General features: G+C 43.2%; 1 protein-coding gene across 1 annotated transcript in view; it reads right to left on the bottom strand.

The window, feature by feature from the left end:
• LOC142913938 (uncharacterized) overlaps positions 1-14,580 on the bottom strand; it is a 57,671-nt gene extending 43,091 nt beyond the window's left edge. The window contains exon 1 of the mRNA XM_076061057.1: positions 13,994-14,580. Within this exon, the coding sequence (XP_075917172.1) occupies positions 13,994-14,562 (569 nt within the window). The 5' untranslated portion in view covers positions 14,563-14,580. The remainder of the gene's footprint in view (positions 1-13,993) is intronic.
• Between the last annotated feature and the right edge of the window lie 2,433 nt (positions 14,581-17,013).

The raw sequence follows: 17,013 nt of genomic DNA, 5'->3' as shown, positions 1-17,013 counted from the left end.
ATCATTGACGGCAATAATGTCCACATCGGATTGGGAACATGTAGACAATATGACTGCCTCTTCAGCTGCTACTATGTCGACCAACTGTAAGGAAAACCTGATTTCCAAATTTAACCTCCTCTTCAACAAAAGACCGGACCCACACACCAAAAAGTTAGACGTTAATAAAGTCGTAATTAATCGCAGTAACAGTTCTATTTCCGATGGTCTGAAATCCGTTTTAGCTAAAGGTCTAAACTTTGCAGTCACACCTAAACACATACCAGTTAATGATATAATTGCCCAAGTAGACGTTGCTCTCAGGGGCCTGGGTCACATCGCTGCAGACGTAGCAAGATCTGAAATCGCTGCAACCCTCAAAAACGCTAAGATGCCAGCTAGCAACCTCAGCAAAGATGAGCGTTTTGAATTATATAAATTAAAAAAGAGGAATGATATTGTAGTTCTCTCAGCTGACAAAGGCAATGCTACTGTCATCATGGATAAAATAGAATACAACAACAAAATTAAAGAATTACTCGACGATGGTAGTTATACAAAAATAAAAAGAGATCCCACCAACAGCCTCGTCACACAAACCAACAAAATAATTTCTGATTCAACCGCATTAATTGATCAATCTAAACAGTTTTCGTTGAAACCTTCTGCTGCCAGGCCACCAAGATTATACGGCTTACCAAAAATACATAAAGTTGATACACCTCTTCGTCCCATAGTCTCTACTATCAGCTCCCCTACCTACAAACTAGCTCGTTTTTTGTCTGAAATCCTGCGTCCTTTCACTGGAAAGACCACCTCTGCGGTACAAAATTCTACTCACCTGGTATCAACAATCAAGGGTATTTCCCTGTCCCCAGACGACCTGCTTGTCAGTTTTGATGTAGTTTCCTTATTCACCAAGGTTCCTGTACCTGACACCATTGCAATCATTGAAGACTTGGTTCATCAAGGACTAAACACTGAGGTACCCCCCCTGGTGAGACACTGTTTAACCAATACATACTTCACTTGGAATAGAACTTTCTACAAACAAACTGAGGGCACCCCAATGGGCTCCCCCCTTTCTCCAGTTATAGCTAACATTTTCATGGAGAAATTTGAGACTGACGCCATCCAGACTGCCACTCTGCGCCCAACCTTATGGAAGAGGTACGTGGATGACACTTTTGTCATCTGGCCACATGGCCGGCCTGCTCTAGACCAATTCTTCGACCACATCAATTCCATACACCCAGCCATCAGATTTACCATGGAAGTCGAAATAGATGGCAAGATACCTTTTTTGGATGTCCTAATTAAAAAGAGACCTGATGGTTCAATGAGCCACTCTGTCTACAGGAAAGCTACCCATACGGATGCTTATCTGAAACCGGATTCCCACCACCATCCATCACAGAAGAATTCTCTCATCAAGACTCTGTATCATAGAGCCCAATGCATATCCGACCAGGAACACATAAGCAGTGAACTCAAGCACGTACACCAAGCTCTTAGGGCTAATGGTTACTCCGACTATACAATCCGCAAAGCTATCACTCAAACCATGAAGAAGAACCCTCTTGAGGAGCCGTTCAAAACCATCACTTTACCCTACATTGCTGGGATCACAAAAAAGATCTCCAAAATCTTGAATAAACACAAGATCCAGGTCCGTTTCAACACATTACATAAAATCCGTGATCTGGTTCCGTCTGTAAAAGATGTGATTCCGGACATACAATACCCTGGTGTCTACAAACTAAGTTGCCTCTGTGGTAGTAGTTACATTGGAGAAACCAAACGCCATATCTCGGACCGCATTCGTGAACATAAAGCAGACCTTAAACACGGTAGGACCAACACCTCGGCCGTAGCAGATCATTGTTCTAATTCAGTAGGCTCACATGCCATTGACTTTTCCAAGACGGAGGTTCTTTGTAAGCCATCTGGCTTCCATGAGAGATTCGTTCATGAGGCTATCCACATATACAAGCACAGAGACAATTTCAACCGAGAAGATGGATTCTATCTTAGCAATCATTGGAAAGATTTGATAAATCATTTCAGTTCTTGATTGATTGTTCACGCTTACAGTGGCTTTCAGACAGCATACATAAAAAATTCGTCTCCCCCCTCCTCTTTTCAAAAAATAGATGGACTAGTCCTGGGCAAACTGCCAATCGTTGCGCGTGACGCAAACGTTATTTTTTATATAAATAAATAAATATGCCGTTTTAAAAATACATTTATGCAAACCGACACACCTGATGATGACCGTTTGAGTTATGGTCGAAACGTCGTGAGAATTTTTTTATTGTTTTATATATATTTTGTTATTCTGTTGTTTCTCTTCAACGTGACTTTACCGAAAAAACTAAGAATATGAATTACTGCAGTCACGAAAGCTTTAAATCAAAATTTAATCGCCTCTACGGGGAGGGTTTTCACATAACTTTAAGATCCTTCAACAAACTCCGGGATAAGAAAGCTCAGCTGATCGAGTCTCTCACCTTCCTGAAGAGATGCCGCGACTCTGGGGTAATACCAATCGCATTTACACTGACCTCTGCTGCTGTAACTTCTTCTAATGCGAAACGAATTCTTTTCAAAACTAGCTTAGCTCTTATCTCAGAAAAAATCAGACTTATACGCACACAACTAGATCAGTTAGACAAGACACTCTACAAATCACACTTATCATTGACGGCAATAATGTCCACATCGGATTGGGAACATGTAGACAATATGACTGCCTCTTCAGCTGCTACTATGTCGACCAAATGTAAGGAAAACCTGATTTCCAAATTTAACCTCCTCTTCAACAAAAGACCGGACCCACACACCAAAAAGTTAGACGTTAATAAAGTCGTAATTAATCGCAGTAACAGTTCTATTTCCGATGGTCTGAAATCCGTTTTAGCTAAAGGTCTAAACTTTGCAGTCACACCTAAACACATACCAGTTAATGATATAATTGCCCAAGTAGACGTTGCTCTCAGGGGCCTGGGTCACATCGCTGCAGACGTAGCAAGATCTGAAATCGCTGCAACCCTCAAAAACGCTAAGATGCCAGCTAGCAACCTCAGCAAAGATGAGCGTTTTGAATTATATAAATTAAAAAAGGGAAATGATATTGTAGTTCTCTCAGCTGACAAAGGCAATGCTACTGTCATCATGGATAAAATAGAATACAACAACAAAATTAAAGAATTACTCGACGATGGTAGTTATACAAAAATAAAAAGAGATCCCACCAACAGCCTCGTCACACAAACCAACAAAATAATTTCTGATTCAACCGCATTAATTGATCAATCTAAACAGTTTTCGTTGAAACCTTCTGCTGCCAGGCCACCAAGATTATACGGCTTACCAAAAATACATAAAGTTGATACACCTCTTCGTCCCATAGTCTCTACTATCAGCTCTCCTACCTACAAACTAGCTCGTTTTTTGTCTGAAATCCTGCGTCCTTTCACTGGAAAGACCACCTCTGCGGTACAAAATTCTACTCACCTGGTATCAACAATCAAGGGTATTTCCCTGTCCCCAGACGACCTGCTTGTCAGTTTTGATGTAGTTTCCTTATTCACCAAGGTTCCTGTACCTGACACCATTGCAATCATTGAAGACTTGGTTCATCAAGGACTAAACACTGAGGTACCCCCCCTGGTGAGACACTGTTTAACCAATACATACTTCACTTGGAATGGAACTTTCTACAAACAAACTGAGGGCACCCCAATGGGCTCCCCCCTTTCTCCAGTTATAGCTAACATTTTCATGGAGAAATTTGAGACTGACGCCATCCAGACTGCCACTCTGCGCCCAACCTTATGGAAGAGGTACGTGGATGACACTTTTGTCATCTGGCCACATGGCCGGCCTGCTCTAGACCAATTCTTCGACCACATCAATTCCATACACCCAGCCATCAGATTTACCATGGAAGTCGAAATAGATGGCAAGATACCTTTTTTGGATGTCCTAATTAAAAAGAGACCTGATGGTTCAATGAGCCACTCTGTCTACAGGAAAGCTACCCATACGGATGCTTATCTGAAACCGGATTCCCACCACCATCCATCACAGAAGAATTCTCTCATCAAGACTCTGTATCATAGAGCCCAATGCATATCCGACCAGGAACACATAAGCAGTGAACTCAAGCACGTACACCAAGCTCTTAGGGCTAATGGTTACTCCGACTATACAATCCGCAAAGCTATCACTCAAACCATGAAGAAGAACCCTCTTGAGGAGCCGTTCAAAACCATCACTTTACCCTACATTGCTGGGATCACAAAAAAGATCTCCAAAATCTTGAATAAACACAAGATCCAGGTCCGTTTCAACACATTACATAAAATCCGTGATCTGGTTCCGTCTGTAAAAGATGTGATTCCGGACATACAATACCCTGGTGTCTACAAACTAAGTTGCCTCTGTGGTAGTAGTTACATTGGAGAAACCAAACGCCATATCTCGGACCGCATTCGTGAACATAAAGCAGACCTTAAACACGGTAGGACCAACACCTCGGCCGTAGCAGATCATTGTTCTAATTCAGTAGGCTCACATGCCATTGACTTTTCCAAGACGGAGGTTCTTTGTAAGCCATCTGGCTTCCATGAGAGATTCGTTCATGAGGCTATCCACATATACAAGCACAGAGACAATTTCAACCGAGAAGATGGATTCTATCTTAGCAATCATTGGAAAGATTTGATAAATCATTTCAGTTCTTGATTGATTGTTCACGCTTACAGTGGCTTTCAGACAGCATACATAAAAAATTCGTCTCCCCCCTCCTCTTTTCAAAAAATAGATGGACTAGTCCTGGGCAAACTGCCAATCGTTGCGCGTGACGCAAACGTTATTTTTTTATATAAATAAATAAATATGCCGTTTTAAAAATACATTTATGCAAACCGACACACCTGATGATGACCGTTTGAGTTATGGTCGAAACGTCGTGAGAATTTTTTTATTGTTTTATATATATTTTGTTATTCTGTTGTTTCTCTTCAACGTGACTTTACCGAAAAAACTAAGAATATGAATTACTGCAGTCACGAAAGCTTTAAATCAAAATTTAATCGCCTCTACGGGGAGGGTTTTCACATAACTTTAAGATCCTTCAACAAACTCCGGGATAAGAAAGCTCAGCTGATCGAGTCTCTCACCTTCCTGAAGAGATGCCGCGACTCTGGGGTAATACCAATCGCATTTACACTGACCTCTGCTGCTGTAACTTCTTCTAATGCGAAACGAATTCTTTTCAAAACTAGCTTAGCTCTTATCTCAGAAACAATCAGACTTATACGCACACAACTAGATCAGTTAGACAAGACACTCTACAAATCACACTTATCATTGACGGCAATAATGTCCACATCGGATTGGGAACATGTAGACAATATGACTGCCTCTTCAGCTGCTACTATGTCGACCAAATGTAAGGAAAACCTGATTTCCAAATTTAACCTCCTCTTCAACAAAAGACCGGACCCACACACCAAAAAGTTAGACGTTAATAAAGTCGTAATTAATCGCAGTAACAGTTCTATTTCCGATGGTCTGAAATCCGTTTTAGCTAAAGGTCTAAACTTTGCAGTCACACCTAAACACATACCAGTTAATGATATAATTTCCCAAGTAGACGTTGCTCTCAGGGGCCTGGGTCACATCGCTGCAGACGTAGCAAGATCTGAAATCGCTGCAACCCTCAAAAACGCTAAGATGCCAGCTAGCAACCTCAGCAAAGATGAGCGTTTTGAATTATATAAATTAAAAAAGGGAAATGATATTGTAGTTCTCTCAGCTGACAAAGGCAATGCTACTGTCATCATGGATAAAATAGAATACAACAACAAAATTAAAGAATTACTCGACGATGGTAGTTATACAAAAATAAAAAGAGATCCCACCAACAGCCTCGTCACACAAACCAACAAAATAATTTCTGATTCAACCGCATTAATTGATCAATCTAAACAGTTTTCGTTGAAACCTTCTGCTGCCAGGCCACCAAGATTATACGGCTTACCAAAAATACATAAAGTTGATACACCTCTTCGTCCCATAGTCTCTACTATCAGCTCTCCTACCTACAAACTAGCTCGTTTTTTGTCTGAAATCCTGCGTCCTTTCACTGGAAAGACCACCTCTGCGGTACAAAATTCTACTCACCTGGTATCAACAATCAAGGGTATTTCCCTGTCCCCAGACGACCTGCTTGTCAGTTTTGATGTAGTTTCCTTATTCACCAAGGTTCCTGTACCTGACACCATTGCAATCATTGAAGACTTGGTTCATCAAGGACTAAACACTGAGGTACCCCCCCTGGTGAGACACTGTTTAACCAATACATACTTCACTTGGAATGGAACTTTCTACAAACAAACTGAGGGCACCCCAATGGGCTCCCCCCTTTCTCCAGTTATAGCTAACATTTTCATGGAGAAATTTGAGACTGACGCCATCCAGACTGCCACTCTGCGCCCAACCTTATGGAAGAGGTACGTGGATGACACTTTTGTCATCTGGCCACATGGCCGGCCTGCTCTAGACCAATTCTTCGACCACATCAATTCCATACACCCAGCCATCAGATTTACCATGGAAGTCGAAATAGATGGCAAGATACCTTTTTTGGATGTCCTAATTAAAAAGAGACCTGATGGTTCAATGAGCCACTCTGTCTACAGGAAAGCTACCCATACGGATGCTTATCTGAAACCGGATTCCCACCACCATCCATCACAGAAGAATTCTCTCATCAAGACTCTGTATCATAGAGCCCAATGCATATCCGACCAGGAACACATAAGCAGTGAACTCAAGCACGTACACCAAGCTCTTAGGGCTAATGGTTACTCCGACTATACAATCCGCAAAGCTATCACTCAAACCATGAAGAAGAACCCTCTTGAAGAGCCTTTCAAAACCATCACTTTACCCTACATTGCTGGGATCACAAAAAAGATCTCCAAAATCTTGAATAAACACAAGATCCAGGTCCGTTTCAACATATTACATAAAATCCGTGATCTGGTTCCGTCTGTAAAAGATGTGATTCCGGACATACAATACCCTGGTGTCTACAAACTAAGTTGCCTCTGTGGTAGTAGTTACATTGGAGAAACCAAACGCCATATCTCGGACCGCATTCGTGAACATAAAGCAGACCTTAAACACGGTAGGACCAACACCTCGGCCGTAGCAGATCATTGTTCTAATTCAGTAGGCTCACATGCCATTGACTTTTCCAAGACGGAGGTTCTTTGTAAGCCATCTGGCTTCCATGAGAGATTCGTTCATGAGGCTATCCACATATACAAGCACAGAGACAATTTCAACCGAGAAGATGGATTCTATCTTAGCAATCATTGGAAAGATTTGATAAATCATTTCAGTTCTTGATTGATTGTTCACGCTTACAGTGGCTTTCAGACAGCATACATAAAAAATTCGTCTCCCCCCTCCTCTTTTCAAAAAATAGATGGACTAGTCCTGGGCAAACTGCCAATCGTTGCGCGTGACGCAAACGTTATTTTTTTATATAAATAAATAAATATGCCGTTTTAAAAATAAATTTATGCAAACCGACACACCTGATGATGACCGTTTGAGTTATGGTCGAAACGTCGTGAGAATTTTTTATTGTTTTATATATATTTTGTTATTCTGTTGTTTCTCTTCAACGTGACTTTACCGAAAAAAACTAAGAATATGAATTACTGCAGTCACGAAAGCTTTAAATCAAAATTTAATCGCCTCTACGGGGAGGGTTTTCACATAACTTTAAGATCCTTCAACAAACTCCGGGATAAGAAAGCTCAGCTGATCGAGTCTCTCACCTTCCTGAAGAGATGCCGCGACTCTGGGGTAATACCAATCGCATTTACACTGACCTCTGCTGCTGTAACTTCTTCTAATGCGAAACGAATTCTTTTCAAAACTAGCTTAGCTCTTATCTCAGAAAAAATCAGACTTATACGCACACAACTAGATCAGTTAGACAAGACACTCTACAAATCACACTTATCATTGACGGCAATAATGTCCACATCGGATTGGGAACATGTAGACAATATGACTGCCTCTTCAGCTGCTACTATGTCGACCAAATGTAAGGAAAACCTGATTTCCAAATTTAACCTCCTCTTCAACAAAAGACCGGACCCACACACCAAAAAGTTAGACGTTAATAAAGTCGTAATTAATCGCAGTAACAGTTCTATTTCCGATGGTCTGAAATCCGTTTTAGCTAAAGGTCTAAACTTTGCAGTCACACCTAAACACATACCAGTTAATGATATAATTGCTCAAGTAGACGTTGCTCTCAGGGGCCTGGGTCACATCGCTGCAGACGTAGCAAGATCTGAAATCGCTGCAACCCTCAAAAACGCTAAGATGCCAGCTAGCAACCTCAGCAAAGATGAGCGTTTTGAATTATATAAATTAAAAAAGAGGAATGATATTGTAGTTCTCTCAGCTGACAAAGGCAATGCTACTGTCATCATGGATAAAATAGAATACAACAACAAAATTAAAGAATTACTCGACGATGGTAGTTATACAAAAATAAAAAGAGATCCCACCAACAGCCTCGTCACACAAACCAACAAAATAATTTCTGATTCAACCGCATTAATTGATCAATCTAAACAGTTTTCGTTGAAACCTTCTGCTGCCAGGCCACCAAGATTATACGGCTTACCAAAAATACATAAAGTTGATACACCTCTTCGTCCCATAGTCTCTACTATCAGCTCCCCTACCTACAAACTAGCTCGTTTTTTGTCTGAAATCCTGCGTCCTTTCACTGGAAAGACCACCTCTGCGGTACAAAATTCTACTCACCTGGTATCAACAATCAAAGGTATTTCCCTGTCCCCAGACGACCTGCTTGCTGGTTTTGATGTAGTTTCCTTATTCACCAAGGTTCCTGTACCTGACACCATTGCAATCATTGAAGACTTGGTTCATCAAGGACTAAACACTGAGGTACCCCCCCTGGTGAGACACTGTTTAACCAATACATACTTCACTTGGAATGGAACTTTCTACAAACAAACTGAGGGCACCCCAATGGGCTCCCCCCTTTCTCCAGTTATAGCTAACATTTTCATGGAGAAATTTGAGACTGACGCCATCCAGACTGCCACTCTGCGCCCAACCTTATGGAAGAGGTACGTGGATGACACTTTTGTCATCTGGCCACATGGCCGGCCTGCTCTAGACCAATTCTTCGACCACATCAATTCCATACACCCAGCCATCAGATTTACCATGGAAGTCGAAATAGATGGCAAGATACCTTTTTTGGATGTCCTAATTAAAAAGAGACCTGATGGTTCAATGAGCCACTCTGTCTACAGGAAAGCTACCCATACGGATGCTTATCTGAAACCGGATTCCCACCACCATCCATCACAGAAGAATTCTCTCATCAAGACTCTGTATCATAGAGCCCAATGCATATCCGACCAGGAACACATAAGCAGTGAACTCAAGCACGTACACCAAGCTCTTAGGGCTAATGGTTACTCCGACTATACAATCGGCAAAGCTATCACTCAAACCATGAAGAAGAACCCTCTTGAGGAGCCTTTCAAAACCATCACTTTACCCTACATTGCTGGGATCACAAAAAAGATCTCCAAAATCTTGAATAAACACAAGATCCAGGTCCGTTTCAACACATTACATAAAATCCGTGATCTGGTTCCGTCTGTAAAAGATGTGATTCCGGACATACAATACCCTGGTGTCTACAAACTAAGTTGCCTCTGTGGTAGTAGTTACATTGGAGAAACCAAACGCCATATCTCGGACCGCATTCGTGAACATAAAGCAGACCTTAAACACGGTAGGACCAACACCTCGGCCGTAGCAGATCATTGTTCTAATTCAGTAGGCTCACATGCCATTGACTTTTCCAAGACGGAGGTTCTTTGTAAGCCATCTGGCTTCCATGAGAGATTCGTTCATGAGGCTATCCACATATACAAGCACAGAGACAATTTCAACCGAGAAGATGGATTCTATCTTAGCAATCATTGGAAAGATTTGATAAATCATTTCAGTTCTTGATTGATTGTTCACGCTTACAGTGGCTTTCAGACAGCATACATAAAAAAATTCGTCTCCCCCCTCCTCTTTTCAAAAAATAGATGGACTAGTCCTGGGCAAACTGCCAATCGTTGCGCGTGACGCAAACGTTATTTTTTATATAAATAAATAAATATGCCGTTTTAAAAATACATTTATGCAAACCGACACACCTGATGATGACCGTTTGAGTTATGGTCGAAACGTCGTGAGAATTTTTTTATTGTTTTATATATATTTTGTTATTCTGTTGTTTCTCTTCAACGTGACTTTACCGAAAAAACTAAGAATATGAATAAATTATGTTAATGTTAACTGGCCATATGTCGATGGATGGGGCGTGGCTGCTGAACCCGACGGCTTCAACGGATACATTATGTTAATGAACCGCAGTCACTGGGCGTAGCTTTGCCCAAATAGGGATTGCCACTGGATTGATATCGGCAGTGACCCAAGCGGAGGTGACGTCACGCTCAAGAGCGCTGTGGACGGGGTTGGGGGAGCGTGAATACCTTGGTGACATGACGTCACTAGCGAGTTACACCTCCCGCTGGCACTTCATGCCGTTGAGGTCATGCTGAGTGGTGACGTCACAGAGCGGGGATGGAGTTTAAGTTGATTTAGATTCATTTTCCATTGCCCCCTCCCTTGGGTGCGTGAACTCAGCAACAACGTGGACATTGTTGTGTACACTGTGTGTGTGTACACACTGTGTATGTACGTACACTATGTGTATACACTGTGTGTGTGTACACACACTGTGTGTACACACACACTATACGTGTGTGTGTACACACAGTGTACACACGCACACACAGTGTGTGTACGTACATACACACACAGTGTATGTACGTACACACACTGTGTGTATACGTACACACACACAGTGTGTGTGTACGTGTACACACTGTGGTGTCACGGTTAAAATTGTGGTAATTCCAGACATTATCCAGAAACTCTACAACGGAAATGTTTGGCTACGAACGGTTTGAAAGAAGTGTTAGTCAAACAGAGTGTATTTGCGTGCGCGTGTTTAAACGTATCTTTGTACGAGCGGTAGGGCAGCGGTTAGCGCTACGCTGCGCTACGAACCCGGAGACCCGGGATCGTTTCCCGCTCATGGCCAACACCGCCAGTGACGATTATCTGAACCGGTCCTGGGCCTTCCCTAGGTCGACTCAGCCTAAAAATTAGTACCCAGTGTGATGTGAGCATCGCCACTCGGGATACAAAGGCGGCCGGGCGCGGTGCTGGCTACCCACCCCCCTCGTGTGCCGTGCCAGCCTTCATAGGTGCTCGCTAACAGCACTTGCCCCTAGAGTCTGTTAATGCTCTACCGGGGATCTTTGTTCTTGTCGTTGTGTATGAGTGGGGAGCGGTAATTTAGTGGCTATCGCACTGCACTCCGTAACCCGGTGACCCAACTTGGAATCCTGCTCATGACACACAACAGTGGCAGATATTTAACCAGTCCTGGGTTTTCCCTACACCGATGTAGTCTTAAATGACTTCCTAGTGTGGTAAATACCAGGGGAGACAAAGGCGGCCCGGTGCGGTGTTGGCCACTCTCCCCGAGTGCCGTGCGTGCCGGCGTTTATAGCTCACCAACAGCACTTGCCCCAGCAGTCTGTTGAAGGCTGTACGGGGGATCTTTGTGTGTGTGAGTGTGAGTACCTGGTACGGTGTGTAAACATTGCCACTAGGGAGACAAAGGCATTCGGGCGTGGTGCTGGCCACCCACCCCCTCGTGTACCGTTCCGGCCTTCATAGGTGCTCGCTAACAGCACTTGCCCCTACAGTCTGTTAAGGCTATATGGGGGATCTTTGTCTTTGTGTGAGTGCAATAAGATCAGGCAACATGACTGGCAGAGAAAATTGCTTGAGATTATTTTAAAAGCATGGGTTTAGAAAAGTGAACAAAGCATGTCTCTATTATGTGCATTACCACTGAAGGGTGCATTGGGTTCAAAGCCATCCGCATAGCCTCAAATCTGCATTAATGCCAATTTGTCTCCGTATCTGGTAAGATCATAGTATTACAGGAGGTCCTCTCACGCGCTAACCCAGACTGCTGTGAGTGCACGATCTCTGTATTAGTTTTTTAGTGTCCTTAACTCAGATCAAACAATATGCAGTTCAGGTCAAATAAGACATTCCTTTTTAACGCTTTCCAACCAAGGTTGAGATGTTAATGCATTAGCTCTGTTCGTTCATATCTGCCCATCTGTCTGTAGCATGGCATTTGGATAACCCTCTTAAAGATGTATGGACTGATGCTGCACAGGATGTGGAGCTGAGTGGACTTGCCGATGACTGGTACCAGCGGTGTCAAGATCGGCCTCTGTGGAGGAGGCTCGTGAAGCACGCTGCTGGGCAATTGGAGGCAGTCGCCCACCAGTAACAACGGAGGGCGGATGAGCGACGCTCACGACAACGAGCGGAGCGTCAGCCACACCAAGTTGGTGCAGTGGTGCCTCTGTCAGTCATCTTATTGAGCACATGGCAACTTGGGTCTGTCCTGTGAGCTGGCAGAGAGCCTTCGACACATCACGTGGCCTCAACACGTAAGACAAAACTATAATTCGTGTTGATGAGAATGTACCTCCTCCTATACGTGTAACTTTTAAGTGGTATGCCTTGTAACTGATGAATGATCTGAGTTGTGCCACCTATTTCAAAGACAATGAGTTGCTCCAGATGCTTCGTGGAACACAAAAACACCGTTTGACCTGTATCACAAGAACAACGGGTCTCACCTGAGTTCTCTGTACAGGTTACTTTCAAACAAACACACACACACACTTTGTCCTAACATCACTTATTCAATGTTTGACCCTTACAGATCAAATGTTACAAGTATGCACAAAACCAGACAAGCATACATTCTAAATTGACAGGCATATTAACAAAATTGGATTACTGCAGTGAAATATACTGCATCACGTTACATCGTATTACCAAGAAGCTTTTAAAAAAAGTTGCACAGTCTGCTTCACAGTGAATGTAAAACATACTATTGTGTCATTCAAAACGAGTAGGCCATTGCATGCTGGCGTCTGAGTGAAAATGTAGCAAATTCTAAACATTACCTACAAACTACACAACTGAGATGACGCATCAATCATCGCCCCCTACGGACAGGCTCTTGTCCACATGCAGGCCGGTGCAGGGCCACCACCTTGTGCCACACAGGGGCAGCTGCTACTTGGGGATGCTCTTCGAGTGTGAGATGAGATACAAAACTCAGAGTTGCTGAGGCGATAAAGCAAGCACCATGTAAAAGCAATTATGATAATATAGTGAATGCTTGGGAGCTTATTGGCTCTTGCTCCTGACTAGAGATCTACCCAACCCACGGGCCCACAAAGACTGGCCACCCTTACTCTGCAGGATGAACCTAAGAAATGAGTGTTCAACTTCACATTCTTGTCATTAAAGGCCTGTGACAAAGGTGCATCTATTGTAGCGACATCGTCTCTGGCTTACACATCTACCGGGTCTCCACTTGACTTTGTATTGTCTAGGAGCAAGTCCACCCACACCTCCACTTCCACAAACTGCTGGGAGTTGCCTCACTCTGCCTCAGTCAGAATTCTCCTCCTGCTTTACGATGTGAAGGTCCCATTTTGGAGTTGAATCTTCATCTTCACATTTTACCTTCACTTCTTCGCTCTTCACCATCACCTCTTCACATTTCACCATCACCTCTTCATATTTCACCTCGATACCTTTAAAAATGTCCAAGCTGGGATTTTCTTCCGGTTCTTGTTTCATGAGGGATGGGCTCATTGCGGCACTTTGACTTTCACGAGCTGATTTCAGACTCCACTCCTTGTGGATCTTCTGATGCTTCTGTGTTCTCTGGTGTACTTGAAGATTTGATGAATCTGCAAACGGCTTCCCGCACAGAGTACACTTGAAGGGTTTCTCTCCTGTGTGTGTTCTCTGGTGTTTTACAAGAGAAGATGACTGTGAAAATGCCATCACGCACACACTGCACTTGAAAGGTTTCTCTAATGTGTGTGTTCTCTGGTGATTTTTAAGAGTAGAAAAATCTGAAAATGCATTCCCACACACACTGCACTTGAAGGGTTTCTCTCCCGTGTGTGTTCTCTGGTGTGTTACAAGATTACATGACTGTGTAAATGCCATCCCGCACATCGTGCACCTAAAGGGTTTCTCTCCCGTGTGTGTTCTCTGGTGTTTTACAAGATCAGATGACTGTGCAAATGCCTTCACGCACACACTGCACTTGAAGGGTTTCTCTCCCGTGTGTGTTCTCTGGTGGGTCTGAAGAACTGATGGCCATGCAAATGCCTTGTTACACACAGTACATTTGAAGGGTTTCTCTCCTGTGTGACTTCTCTGGTGCCGTGTCAAATTTCCAGTCCGGTCCGTGCTGTATGCACGCTGGTCGCATTGTTGACTTGTCGTACCGAGCTGCGCTGAGTGCCTTTGCTCCATCAGACCAAATCTGCAGAGGAAGCGTCAGCTGCAGACAGAAAAAAATAATATCCACACCATCTACACGTCAGGAACAGAGGAATGCACATGTGACTTACACGTCTATACTTATTAATATATTCATGATGTAGTGAAAAAGTTTCCCAAATTCATCAGATTTGATGAACGTGCAAATGCCTTCCTGCAAAGTGCACCTGAAGGGTTTCTCTCCACGGGCTGCTATGGCACACAATGAGAGGGGAAATGTCATTGATATGCCTGGAAGCCTTCATATCTTCAAGATGAATGTTAACCCAAAACTCTAAGCACACAATTTCGGCTGTCTGACTACAAAATGAATATTTATGAAAGCTAAATTCAGCTGACATAGCAAAGGGTGTTGAAAACAATACTATTTCTGTTATGCAGAAATGCATTAATTAACGTTCAATCGCAACTCAGGTGTGAATCCAGGCTATGTCCTTGAATGCTGGGGATGAACAGTTCCGACTTCAGCTGAATGTGTGTGCTGTGTTCACCTGTTTCCATTCGTATAAAGAGATCCAGAGGAAAACAAAAATAAACTATTGTTTTTATATATCCTCGTGTTCAACAGAGTTAATAGACTTTACTTCAAACACAAATTTGACACTGTCACACACTGCCATGAGTAAACAGGTGGTGGTGTGACCAGAACCATGCCTGGCCACCTTCATCTGCTCAGCATTAATTCTTCCTCACTCCACCAAGTAATGAATCGAGGATCAATCAACATAGCCGAGGCTATCCGTGTCTCTGTCTCTCTCTCCCCGTGGTGAAGGTGTTCCCCTCCACACATTCAGAGTCAACAGCGGCACGCGCTTAGCGTCTTTGACCGATAGATACATTGACGCACGTATTGTTGGTTCTTTCAGTAAAGTCATGTAGATAGAAAATAAAGATAACAGATTAAATTTAATAAGATAAAGACCACTTGTGTTGCGATCAAAATGTCGTGGGTTTTTTGCTTTATTTAAAAAAAAATATTCTTCATTTAATTTTATTTTCTGTTATTTTAATTTAATGTTTTATCTACGTGACTTTACCGAAAGAACCAAGAATATTAATTCCTGCAGTCACCAAAGTTTTAAGTCAAAACATTCACACACGTTGACAAAGCCTCACCTTGTGTTGTTGTGGGCAGGTCGCTTCTGATAACAAGAGTGGTATAGCAACTCAAGCGGGCTTGGCCTGGTAACAAAAGAAAATAAAAACTGCGTGAATATTTACAATAAAACAAAGTTACAAAGTGGCGAGCCGGGTGAAGACAAATTAAACTTAAGCGAGATAATTAAAGTAAACGCAATCGGGCGAGGGCAGGAGGCAAGGCCCCGCGTGGCTAGGCCCCGCGTTGTAAAGTTCCAACCTGGACATCGATTCCGATGCTCGCTGCTACTCAACTGACATCCCTACAAGAGAGAGAGCGAGGCTCTACCTTGGTAAACAACAACAACAACAACGACCACCACCACCACAACGATGAGAATTTCTCACCTCGGATTTCAGTACAAGCGCGCACATGGCAACTTCCTGTTACCTCGCGACAGCAGGAAGTAGGATGACGTCACTGCCCTTCCACGAGCGGCTAACTGAATAAATTATATACTTAGTTTTTTCGGTAAAGTCACGTTGAAGAGAAACAACAAAATAATATGTTTTATATATATTTTATTATTTTGTTGTTTCTCTTCAACGTGACTTTACCGAAAAAACTAAGAATATGAATTGCTGCAGTCACGAAAGCTTTAAATCAAAATTGAATAAATTATGTTAATCAGGCCGGCCCATACGTCGCGGGATGGGGGCGTGGGCGCTGAACCCGTCCCAATAAACTCGCGACGGCTTTAACGGTCACATTATGTTAATGAGCCACCAGTCACTGGGCGTAGCTTTGCCCAAATAAGGATTGCCACTGGAACGATATCGGCGGTAACCCGAGCGGAGGTGACGTCACGCTCAAGAGCGCGGTGGACGGGGGAGGGGTGAATACCTTGGTGACATGATGTCACTAGCGAGGTACACCTCCCCCTGGCGTTTCACGCGGATGAGGTATTGCTGAGTGGTGACGTCACAGAGTTTGAGTTTAAGTTGATTTCGATTTATTTTCCATTGCTCCCTCCCTTGGGTGTGTGAGCTCAGCAACAACGTGGACATTATTGTGTATACACTGTGTGTGTGTGTACACTGTGTGTGTACACTGTGTATACACTGTGTGTCACTGTGTGTCGCTGTGTCACTGAGTACCTGGTGCGGTGTGTAAATATCGCCACTAGGGAGACAAAGGCGGTCGCGCGTGGTGCTGGCCACCCACCCCCTCGTGTACCGTTCCGGCCTTCATAGGTGCTCGCTAACAGCACTTGCCCCTACAGTCTGTTAGGGCTACACGGGGGATCTTTGTCTTTGTGTCACTGTGTGTGTACACTATGTGTATAC

The sequence above is a fragment of the Petromyzon marinus genome, unplaced genomic scaffold (genome assembly GCF_048934315.1).
Source record: "Petromyzon marinus isolate PM22_M1 ecotype Great Lakes invasive population unplaced genomic scaffold, UKy_Petmar_22M1.pri1.0 PM_G_Scaffold_27, whole genome shotgun sequence".
Taxonomy (NCBI): Eukaryota; Metazoa; Chordata; class Hyperoartia; order Petromyzontiformes; family Petromyzontidae; genus Petromyzon; species Petromyzon marinus.
The sequence above is the reverse complement of the archived record's forward strand: the minus strand, read 5'-3'. Positions and strand labels throughout refer to the sequence as shown.